General features: G+C 37.5%; 1 protein-coding gene across 4 annotated transcripts in view; it reads left to right on the top strand.

Moving 5' to 3' along the window:
• The window catches only part of MBD2 (methyl-CpG binding domain protein 2), a 42,057-nt gene that overhangs the window by 19,556 nt on the left and 10,246 nt on the right, over nt 1-12,255 (top strand). For all 4 annotated transcript variants that reach the window (XR_007504993.1, XR_007504992.1, XM_049794289.1 and 1 more), the window contains exons 3-5: nt 504-641; nt 10,944-11,034; nt 11,779-11,956. Coding sequence is in view for 2 of the 4 variants with exons in the window: in XM_049794289.1 (XP_049650246.1) it covers nt 504-641; nt 10,944-11,034; nt 11,779-11,956 (407 nt within the window). In the remaining 2 variants the exon portion in view is untranslated. The remainder of the gene's footprint in view (nt 1-503; nt 642-10,943; nt 11,035-11,778; nt 11,957-12,255) is intronic.

The raw sequence follows: 12,255 nt of genomic DNA, 5'->3' as shown, positions 1-12,255 counted from the left end.
TAGTTTTAGTTTCTTTCCAGAATAAATTGCTGCACTTAATTAAGGATTGTTTGATGTAGGAATTGCTTAGGAAATTTGTGACCAAAGTTATGCAGGAATTTGCTGTCCTTTAAGACTTGGAACTCTATAAACTGTTTGCTACAAACATATTTTTATGAAGCTTTGGAGAGTTCATTTTGACATCTGATCATGAAACTGTCTCTTTTCAGAACGTAAGTCACTTGTACAGTTAACATACATATTTTAACAAAAGAAAAGATGGACTTTCAAGCAGTTTGATTCTTCCTGAGCAGATGAAAATGTGTGAAACCAGTTAATTGTTACTTTTTTTTTTCTTTAAAATGGATGACTGCAAAGGTCAGTTAAGTACAGCATTTAAGGGAAACCTTTACTCCAAAAAAGCCTCCTTCTTTTGCACATCAGTAGAAGAGGGTGAATCCAACCTTAATTTGTGTACTTTTTATGTATAATTTTTGTTAATTCACTTTTTTTTTTTTAAACAGGGAAAACCAGACTTAAATACAACTTTACCCATCAGACAAACTGCATCAATTTTCAAACAACCAGTCACCAAAGTTACCAATCATCCTAGTAACAAAGTACGATCTGATCCACAGCGAGTGACGGAGCAGCCACGACAGGTAAGAATTAATCTGTTTCCATTGTTACTGCTCAGAAAGTTGAACAAGCTGAAAATGTGCTTGTTTTCAGCTGTGCTTCAATTTCAGATGAGAATTCCTATCTTGAATGTTACTTACAGAAATGTGTATAATACGTATAATTTTTAAAAAATACCAAAATAACAGTCAGTTCATATGGAAATTAATATTTCATAATCCAGAACTTCATTCATATTTGATTACCACATTCCTCTTGAAATTCAGATATATGCTATACTGTCGCAATTGGACATCACATGTACAGCTTCTTAATAGAAGTTCCTATGATATACATGGTTCTCATCAAGAAGTAATATCTCTCTTTTATGTAGAAGAATTTTGTGCAAAATCAATAAAAGATTGTATTTTAAATCCCTCTTTTTCATTCTACTACTACTATAAATACAAACCACAGTAACATAAACTCATCTTACACAAGTTCTCCTCTAGCTGCTTTTCTTTCTATCAATGACAGATCGTCTGTTTGCACAGTGCTTTTTTTTTTTTTTTTTTTTTTTTTTTTTTTTTTTTTTTAATGGGGAAGAGGGACCTGAGAAGAAATGGCAATCTAGTTAATGAATGAATGATTGGCTAGATAACATAGTGTATATTGGATTGAGGTATTGTTTTTAAGTCTGAGTTGTATTTTTTGAGTCGTAGTATTACTACCATCAAATTGAAACAGCTTATTCTATCTTGGGAGTGGAGGGATGAGAAGAAAATACAGAGGCATGTTCAAATTTTTGTACACTCATATGTCACTAACTTTTAACATTTCCTTTGAAACTCAAGCTGTCTCTAATATTGCACTTTCAAACATCTTGAATGCTGTTCTTGTAAGAAATAACATAAGGAATTTAGACTCTGCATCCTCTAAATTCAGGTGAGAAAGAAAAAGAAGAAATATCGAGCCATATGGGATCATCTTGTTGAGATGTCTTTTAGCAAGATTTGAAGGCCTCAGCTAACCTCACTGTTGGTCCCATGAAGTTCAACAGGGGCCATGTAAGTCTATCACATTCAGATCTGAAAGATGCATAATTGCATGTATCTATTGATTCTCTTCAGATTCTTCGGGTTTTTCTTTTGAACTACTACACTTTGTGTGTCAGGAATTTCCTTTTGGTCATGTTTGCTGAACCAGTTATTATCACCAAAGCATATGAAAGTTACGGCACCTTTGTGGCAAGATAAATGGATGTCTGGCGATTCATATCTTGATGGATTCCAAATCCTTTCATGCTTGCCTATTTCCTCCCTGTTTTCTTTATTGCAGAATCTTTTCTTCAAATACAGTGTGACTGAAATCTTTGGGAATGCATCCCTTGTCTTTTGAGAATGGCTATCCAGTAAAGATTTGCAGAATAGGCTGCATTCAAACCCACCCAAGTTAAATCTTTGCCTCCTTAAGAAAGGTTCTAATGGATTAAGCTATAGCAAGATCTTCATGAAATCATCATCTGCTGATCACTGTGTCAGCATTCTTTTTCAATCATATGCCTTTCTTCTTGCTTGCAACAGTGTATCTTTGGAAGAGGACACTTAAACACTATTCTTACTCTGTATTGCCATACTTCATTTGGAAGAAATGCTAGCTCTGGTCGTATTGAATGCGGAATAGTTAATCTTTAGCAAAGCCAGTCTTGATGTGTCTTACTCTTGCTTTTCTCCAAGCTAGAATGCTGCCTTGAGCTGTTTTCTGGTTTGTCATTGTTCTGAGTAGTGATGATTGACATAGGTGGGAGACTTAGGGAAAGAAGAGAATAGATTGTTTCAGTTGTTTTTACATAAAATTTGAGTTTTCAGTGAAATTTTAATTTAAAAATCTGGTACAAAGCAATTTAATGTAGGTAGTACATTACATTACATTGTCAGTTACTGAAGAATCTTAAGCAAATTGGCAGCTTTCATAAACAATTTCCAGTGATCTAGTTTCCTTACACACAGATTTCCATCATACAATTATCAGTATTTCTTTGGTGTTAGTAACTAAAAGTATGGAGGAACTCCAGTCATTGGTCATGTGTACACCCTTCATGTATGCATACATAGATGCACACACGTGCACATCTTGTTTGAACATAGCACGCAGTTCATTCCGATGTTTTACTCACTAGCTGGAGCATAGCTATTAATAGATACGATCTTTGCTTGGTTTTCAAAAAGCAATGGTTCTTTTCTTGATGTGATCTGTTGAGATAAAGTAGAGAAGCCAGGGTGAGGACTGAAGTTGCTGGAAAACCTTTTTCTTAATAAAGCCTGCACCATGTGGAGCACCTGTTACTTGAGATACAATTGTTGGACAAATGCAGCCTTGCAAATGTATTTGAATTCTCTTCCCCTCCAGATAAAGCCTGTATTTCCCTTACATAAATAATCCCTACATGTGTCACTGTCTTCTCCTTCTCTCCTACTCAGGTGTGCAAGCTTTCCGGTACATAGACTGTAAATACATCATCGCTGGATATTCAAGTGAATGCTGAAACACTAACTATATTGCCTATTTGTATATAAAGCTTACTCATTTACCACTTCCAGTGTTGTTCCTCCCTGTTTCTTCAATCATTGGCCCAAATCCCTTAAGGGATTCTTGCTTCTGTAGTTCTAGATAGCCATCTCTGAAAGCTTTATCCGCTTAGATCTGTTGTGTCTCCCTTTTCAAAAGACAGTCTAACCAGAATTCCCTGAAAATTCTCTTTGGCCTGCCTTCTTATGTAGAGGTAAAAATAAATGAGTACTGTAGTTCCTTTGGCAGTCGGTAGGTTTTTTTCATGACCTGAGAGTGAGAAGACACACTTATTGGTGTTGGCAGGGAGGATATTTGGCAGCAGCTCTTCTTTAAGCAGTAAACCCTGTGGTAGTTCTTGGAAAGATAAACTAATAACAGCTTGCCTACGATCTTCATATAGGTAAAACTGTCAATTAGAGCAACTGCTGGTTCCACGTATTCAGCATGCTAGTTCATTGCACACAATAAGTGTCACGAGGTTGTCAGCCTTTTTCAAGCAAGAGCTCTGCAAGACAGCATCTTAAAGCTTTCAAAGCCATTCTTAAAGTTTTTGTAGATTACTGAGTATCAGAGTGGAGAAATTTACCCAAGAAAAAATGGAAATGTTCTGGAGAATCCTGGAAGTAGTAGTGTCAGAACTTGAGCTGTGCACGTATGCATGCGTGCTCTGAAGGGTCTTCTGGTACTCACTAGACCTCTCCTCTTAACTATCAGTCTTCTTCCTCGATGTGGCTTTTGTTAAAATATCAGTACCAATCAATCCATGGAGATTTCTCAATTCTTCATATCTATTCAAATGATAGGTGTATCTATAAGTTCCTAAGTAGCAAATCTAATAGCCTCAATTGCAGTTTTCTTCAAAGTGCTTTAATGTCTCTTTTTGAAGTATCAACCTGCTCAAAATATTTTGATCCTCCATAAGCTTACTTAAGATAGGTATTCTTACTATTTCTGTGACTTTGGGATTTTCTCCCCTTGCAGAGTCCGCTGATAAACAAATGTAAGAAAAGGAATCCTGAAAGATTGCTAGTGGACCCTGCAAGGGAAGAAAAAAAAAATCAACCAACAAACTCCCTTGTTTTAGCCTCCTCTTCACTGTTAGACTTAGTAAGTTTTGATAAGATATGATACTTTCTTGATGATTTTAAGGGTAATGGTTTGGATTTTAAAAAGTCAGATTAGCATTGCTGAAGTTGAGAATGGAATTCATGATGCATCAAAAAATCATGCAACTATATCTGTCATCTTCTCAGGTGATATTGAGTACTGTCTTAAAGTCACATAATTTTCTTTCTCCTTCCTATTTAGCAAAAAGGCCATTAGACGTAGCAGTACATCAGGGCCCATTAATGCTCCACTTGTGCATCTGGATTTGAGTATTCCTCAATGAGAAAACTGAATGTGAAGCAGAGGAAGTCCTGTAACTATCTTAAACTATTATAGGCAGTAGATCTTTCATGTAATCACTTAAACTTGAGTTACTTGTCTGTCAAGTGTTCCGTACCTAATGGGATCAAATGGAATGGTGCTGCAGATAAACTTCCTTCTTATGGATCTCTGGCCTTTGTACCTACACTCACTTGGTGCCTCCAAAAGGTCCAGGCCTGTGTCCTGAGTAGAGCACTTATCCTATTCTTCATGTGTTAGAGCTCCTTGGTTCACACTGTTCCGTGTTTATTGACCTTTTTCAGGGTAAATACAATACTCACTCATTTACCCCTGTCCCCCAAATGTATGGTGCCTGAGGCATTGCTTCATTGAGATAGCTTGAGAATTGAGAGAGCTTTGACTCCTGAGGACCCACTGATCACTAGATAATTCTCTTGTATGCTGTTGATTGTGGTGGTAGGGATATTTGAAACCATACCCATAAAACTGATGTTTATGTAAGTGGTAATCATAACACTGAATTTGCAAAGCATTGACCTCAGTATCTTCCTGATACATTTGGCTAAAAATATTCCACAAACATACCTCAAATGTTTAAAAGAAGGCTGTCCTTCTCTTCAGAGCTCATTTTGAGAAAATCAGGTAGTCAGTTAGTATTATGTGATCTGATTCCTCTAGTTCTGTGGAAGACAACCACCTTCAAAAAACACTTTAGGATAAATCTGAGGGTATTTACTTTTTAAAAACACCCTAGGATAGACCTGATGTATTTACTTATCATTTATCTGTAGGCCAGAAGTACTCTTCAAAATTGATTTGAGAGTCTCTTTTATACTTACTGTCATACATATTTGCAGTGGATTGTATTGTAATGGATTATTGAATAGGATTATATATGACAAATTAAACCTGACCGAGGTAATTTTTTGGCATAAGATATATATATATGCAGTCTAAAAAGCCTAATTTACAAGAAAAATTGCAGGATGTCATTTCATGTATGTCTTCTTGTGAAGAGTTCTTAACAAGAAAGAGGTATTTAGCTCTTAGTATTTTGTCAAATAGATGTGATTTTATTTCCTGTGAATCAACTTTGGGGATTGGAATCTAAAATTAGATAGAGTTGGAAAACTTAAGCTTCTTGGTTAATATCTGTTAGAATTATCAAAAAGAGGGATGGAAGAAACCCAGTAAGATTGTTAAGTTTCATCTCCCTCTCCCAGGCAACTAAAGGAACACTGAAATTTTGATTGGCAGTTATGGATGCAGCAGAACTGAGCAACTCAGCAACTGGATATAAAAGAGGAAAGGAGTTTTCCAGTTTTCTGGAGAAATTCTCATTCCTTTTAAATTCTTCCATGGAGACTTTGAAAAGACCTCTCTTTAATCGTATTTCCTCATTTAACTGCCTGCAATGTCAATCACTTGAGCAGTTTCCCAAATGATAACTGGCTGTCTGTGTCTGCAGTACAGTATAGATATGTTGACTGTATTTTGTGTAGACATGACTAACTTTTAATCAGCTCACATACCAGCTTATAATGCATCTGCAAGCAGCGTGGAAATAAATGTGGTGCCAGAGAGCTGGGAAGATGCCAAGGCAGCTACCTGGAGTTGTGGCTGTGCTGTAAAACTTCCTGTGTCCATCATACTTCTGAATTAGATGGTAGCTTTTTCTGACTACTGCTGCAAGTTAAGAGCAGATGCTGTAGCTGTCTAGATGGAAGAAACCACCTCATTAAACAAATCTCTGAACTCACTAACAGCAGAATCAATGTCCTTTCTTCTGTGTTTCCAGTCAAGTACATCATTCTGTTGACATCTACAGTATTTTCAATACTCTGTAAATCGTAAATAGCAGATGAAATTTGAGGTTCATGATTGATCGATATAGGTATATATCAGTCACCCTCCAAGAATGTTTGAATGTTAAGAACCTACATGCTTTTCTTTTAAAAAGAATAGAATTGGAATGGATTCCTTTCCAGCAAAAATGTCCTGTAGGCTTCCATTGCTTGAGCAACTGTAAATAGACTTATTTATCTAAGGAAACGGAGCAGCTCCTAAGATGTTTGTATTTGGTGGTTCTTGCAATAGGGAGGCTAATCTATCATTTCTTTGTTGTCTGAATGAGAAATAATAGTCGCTTAGGAGATTGTGTTTTTACAGAGATTACGGGTTAGATTATAGTTTACCATTAGTCACAAATAGCTTTTCTTGGACAAGAACCAATTATGGAGGAAGCAATATTTTATAATTCTCCAAACAGAATTTCAGAAGCACAGCTTAGTACAGCTCTGCCGTTATGGAGTTTCAGAACAACAAGGAAGTGAAAATTCTGCTCCGCCCTGGGGACCTTGGCATTGCATTCCTATGTTGTCTCCTCTGTCACAGGAAGAAAACAGGGTTGCCCTTAGGGTAGTAAGTTTGAGTGATAAGGGATACATTTCTTGCTCGGCAGGAGATTATTGCATAAGAGGTCACTTTTGGCATAATGCATATTGATTAATTTCCTAGGAAATGGAGCACTTAGCTGCTGGGTCTTTCTGAATCTAGAACACTCAAACATCGGTAAATGAAGGACCTGGGGTTTAGGCTCTTTTCAGTGTGTGTTCCCTAACTGCTACTTCAGGCAAAACTGAAATAGAGCCATTTTTTATCCTCCAACAGGATGAATACCCATAACTGACTATGAATCCTCAGAATGGTTATTCATTTTGCATTAGTAATGAAATGTCACATCATAACAATGATGAATCTTGAAATCCGGTTCTTCTCTCATTCCTTCCTACCCTGGTCCCATCAGGATTCTCATTACTAAATAACAGGGTCTCCTGTTTGCTAATGCTTCTTTCCTGGAGGCAGGAATCTTGCTTTTCTGGCTGTACTGGTGACTTCTCAGCAGGAGGAAGGAAGATTGGACCACGTCAGCCTGCCCTGTGCTTCAGGGATTATGGTACTCTCCAGGGTACGCAAGCTGAGAAAAGCCCAGAGTCTGGATAGCTCACTCCATTTTACAAGAAAACCTCTCATTGTGAGAAGATGTAAGGTTATTATGCAGAAGGTGGCCTCTGTTGCTGGCAGTCATTTATTGAATTTGAGTGGCTGTATCTGCAGATGCTTGCACTGTGTGGGGGGGCTGTTGCTTGTTTTATGAAGTCCAGATGGCTTTGGGCAGGAGACAAATGCCAAGGGGGCAGTTTGCCTAGGCCATGCTCTGTGGATGCTGATGCCTAACTCTTAAACTAGATGGGATTTTTATGAATTGCTCCTGATTTAGTTGCCTATTATTCTGCTTAGCGGGGCACAAAGCCTGTGAACCTGAGCTTTATTTTCTCTTTTTCTATTCCCTATCTCACTAATGATGAGATAAATAATGTAAGCTATTTTTAGGGCTGTAACCTTGAAGGCAGATATTTTGCGCATCGAGAGTTGCATGATCTTTTTCAGCTACTTGAATGCGTCCTTCTGTTGCTGTGGAATTCTGTGCTGTTGCACCTTCATCATGTAAGTGAAGTAACAGAAAAGCTTTTTCTGAATTTGTATTAGCAGCTTCCTTCCCTCTCTCTCTGTCCCTTAATACCTATTCCTGGTGCAGCTGCTAGGGACGTTCTTGTCCAGGTCTGGTCCAGCTCAGAATCTTCAGTAAGATCCAGGAAAGATGCAGAGGTTCAGAGGGGATTTGTAAGAACCCATAAAGGGCTGGGGAACAAAATTCATAATAAAAATCTAGGAATGTGATTAATTTCTGAGCAAAAAATTAGTAAGAGTGACTTGTGCAGTCTCAGTGGAGATCTGGGGAGCTGAAAATTTGGAGCACAATCTTTGTTTGCAAATAATTATATAGAATAGTGCTGGAAGCTTTGTGCTAGGAATATGCTTTGCTTCAGTCTTGTTTTAACAGGTGTGTCTAAGTGTCAAGTGCTTTTTTCTACTGATGTTGACCTTGAAGTCATCTGAGGTGTTGACAGTTGTATAGACTTTTCCCTGCATTCACAATCAGTGCTTAAAGAGCTGGGCAACTACTGGTGTTGGAAGCTCCACCCAATCGATACTGCACTACTCTTTCCAAGTCTTCTAAGCTTTCATTGTGTTAGTTGTCCTTCTTCAAGCAACTCTCTCTCCCACACAGGCATTTGCATTCCTACACGCCCTCCATTCTCCCAATTCCTCCTTCCCTCTGTGATGTGTGCTGGGTTGATTTGAGTAGGGAACTGAGAATCAAACCCCATTAATGTTTGATTGTATTTAGTGATGTATTTGCTGCTGTAGACCAATTAATTTTATCCTAAATAAAGAGACGCTGTTCTTATGTTTACGTGTAGCGTATAAAAACATAGCTTAGATTTGGAGCTGGTGGGCTTTTTGTTTAAAAGCTGGTGAAATGGAGAGGGAAAGGGGAACAAAGGGTGAATTCTTTTAATGGTCGAAAACATGAATAAGCTTTGTAGAGACTTTTAACAAGACGGGAAGCTAACCCAGTGATAAAATACTGAATTGATAGATTTTTACTTTGACTTTATTTATCTGAATCCTAATATTCCTTTGAGTTTGGCTAGTGAGTTGCTGGTTTCACCTTTTTAACGAAGGATTTCTTCAGCGTTCTAGACAGCTTTAAGGCACTGCCACTTCATCCATGGAGCTGTAAGGACTGCTGCAAGGCATCTAGAGTGCTTTCTTTGGGTGGGGGCTTAGCAATAGTGGTAAACAGCAGGAGTGAATGACTGGAGGTACTAAATATTTAACATTTAACAAGATAAAAGAGGCACCTTGATACTCAACTAGCAGCGTAGCTCAAACCTGGGTTGCAATGTTGAAAATTAATACTAATTATGAGCGAGAAGTCTGTTTACAGGAAGCATTTGAAGTTTTAAGTGGCTGTAGTAAAATGAGACATAAGTGGCAATAGGTATTTTCAAAAACCTATCAAATCATGGAGATGTCAAGAACGTGTGAAGTGTAGTCAGAGCTTGCAAAAAAATTGAAGAGCTTACTTAGGTGATACTGTGTGAGTTTTCTAAGCCACTTAGATCTAAACTTGGTTACAAATGTGTCCTGTTGTCAAGAGAAGAGTGCTTAAATAAGTGGATCTCTGTAAAATGACATAGTAATCTCTCAGACAACACAAGTATCATTCAACCTACAATTTATAAAACTGTACAGACATGTTGTGGAGAGTATTGCATTTTTCTTAGCATAATGGCATGTTTTATTTTCAGTCAGTAGTATACTCTTAATGCTAAGGTAGATGTTCTTTATTGCTTTTTTCTTTGCCTTTAGTACCTCGTAACTCAGAAACTTTTTTTTTTTCTGAATAAGAATCACTGATGTACAGTGCTTCAGTTATGATGTTGTGTGACTAGCAATATAGGTTCCACAGGAGATAAAAGAGAATGCTCTAGTTGTTTCAGTTCCAGTTTTAGAGCAGAATGTGACATTTGAAAGCCCTATCTTAAACTGAGGTTTTTGCATACCCAGCTGCAATGAAGAATGTCCTAGGAATGAGAGTAACTGCTTCTCTAGTTTTTTGTCTCAGATTTTTAAGGCATGAAAAGAAATAGATTTCCGCCCCCCCCCCCCCCCCCCCCCCCCCAATATCCTGCAGAAAAATCAAACTATTTTGGAATGCCTTTTCCACAGGAAATTGCTATGTTCTTGCTTACCTCTTTATTAAGATTATTTGTTAAAAGTAGCTTCCCATGGAATGGAAATCAACTTTTTAACTACCTTTCATCACTATCTTGCTAAATGGAAAAGGCCCATTTTAAAGAATAGGTGTGGCTAATCTCCAGCCCAGAACTTCCGGGTGAATATTCAGACCAGTAAGACAGGAATGAGTAGGGAAATCTGTATCATTAAACAAAAATCTGTCAGGTCAAAAAATTGGTTTCTGTGAGAAATGGAAACATGTTCCCAGCTAATAAACAAAGCAATAGAAAGTAAAATCAATGTGAATTTAGTCCATGTATCCTTCTAAAAGTGGAGAGATTTGATTCTATTTCCAGATAAATCAAGAGATCTATACAGCATTGGAAGGGGCAGTGTCACCAAGCTAGCATAGGTCTGAAGTGGCATAGCTGCTCATTAGCATTAGTGTTGGTGCAGCTGTACTGCTCCAACGTGCAGAGCTGTCTCCAGTGTCTCAACACGCACTACATAATTCCACACAAATACGTTTCCGATGCCTAAAACTCCATCAGCAGATAGGATATTATCTTTTTGGTAGCTTACGTGACTGTTAGGTTGGTTGTTTTGTAAGCTGCTAGGCACTGTCTGTCTTTTATTGTTCTGATGCTGTTTTGATCATGAATGCTGTTTATTTCCATGAACCGATTTAGGGCTTTTTTTATTATTTCTAATGAGCAATCTTGTTTTCTCTTTTTCAGCTTTTCTGGGAGAAGAGGCTACAAGGCCTCAGCGCATCGGATGTGAGTGAACAAATCATAAAATCCATGGAGCTACCTAAAGGTCTTCAAGGTATTGTGTTCACTTACTGCAGTTGCTTCAGATCTACAAAGTTGTTGTGCTTAAAAAGGACAGAGTTTTTGATGCTCTTAACAAATTTTCAGTTTACAGTCAGATTGAGTAAACTTCAAATTGTAAATGTTCTTGCTTACAAAATACCTCAGTCTCCAAAACTATGTTTATTTTTAGTTCGTTTATGTAGTTAATAAAACCCCACACTTCAGAACTGCATTCTTATGGTGAAAGTTGATCTAAAATATGTTCAAGTCATAGTTCAAAATTAATAATTTGTTCCACTGCTTGGGAGATTTTCTTGGGAATTTGAGTATTGTAAAAATCTCCAGTGTTTGTTTTCCAGAATTAATTTAATACTGTGTAGTGTTAAAGCAAAGACTGTGCTAGTGTGAATTAATACCAGGAAGCTGCAAAAAACCTGTTTCAATATGTGACTGGTAAATTTATGGTATGATCATCTTGATTAAAAAATTGACGATAGTGTAATTGTTAGTGTAAGCAAAAAACCTAGCCAATTTTAGAAATGAGATGCCTTTTGAAATGCTAACTTACATTTAAATGAGAACTGTGCTATTACAAAGCCATTTTAAGAATTTACATTTAACTGTTGAGCTTATACAATCATGTACCCTGTGGTAGTTATCTCATGAGTGTACATAGCCTTACAAACTGAGAAGAGCTCTGCCACTGGAAGTTACATATGAAATGTGAATGGTAACTATTCAGTTGTCTTTGTTTCAGGAGTTGGCCCAGGTAACAATGACGATACCCTGTTGTCAGCTGTTGCTAGTGCTTTGCACACCAGTTCTGCACCTATCACGGGACAGCTCTCTGCAGCTGTTGAGAAGAACCCAGCCGTCTGGCTTAATACATCTCAACCCCTCTGCAAAGCTTTCATAGTCACAGATGATGACATTAGGTAAGTCTCATAAAGTCTTCAGTAAAATGAAAAGCATGTTCAATTAAAGTAGATCTCTTCCTGGCTGAGTGCAGTCCTGGAGATAAAGGAAGAGAAGTGTGAACACTTTTCTTGTACCTGTTGATAAGTTCAGTAACTGGAAAAAATGAAAACCTGGGTTTTTTTCTTTGTGGTCAAAATAGTAATATAAAAAATTCACTAAGGTATGAGTCATAATTCACATTTTCTTCCCCAAGAGAGTGCCCTAAACATTAAGCTATAGTCATGATCAATATTGGCTTTCTTCCTTCCCATTTCTG

Source organism: Accipiter gentilis, chromosome Z (genome assembly GCF_929443795.1).
Source record: "Accipiter gentilis chromosome Z, bAccGen1.1, whole genome shotgun sequence".
Taxonomy (NCBI): Eukaryota; Metazoa; Chordata; class Aves; order Accipitriformes; family Accipitridae; genus Astur; species Astur gentilis.
This window is presented reverse-complemented; position numbering and strand designations above follow the sequence as displayed.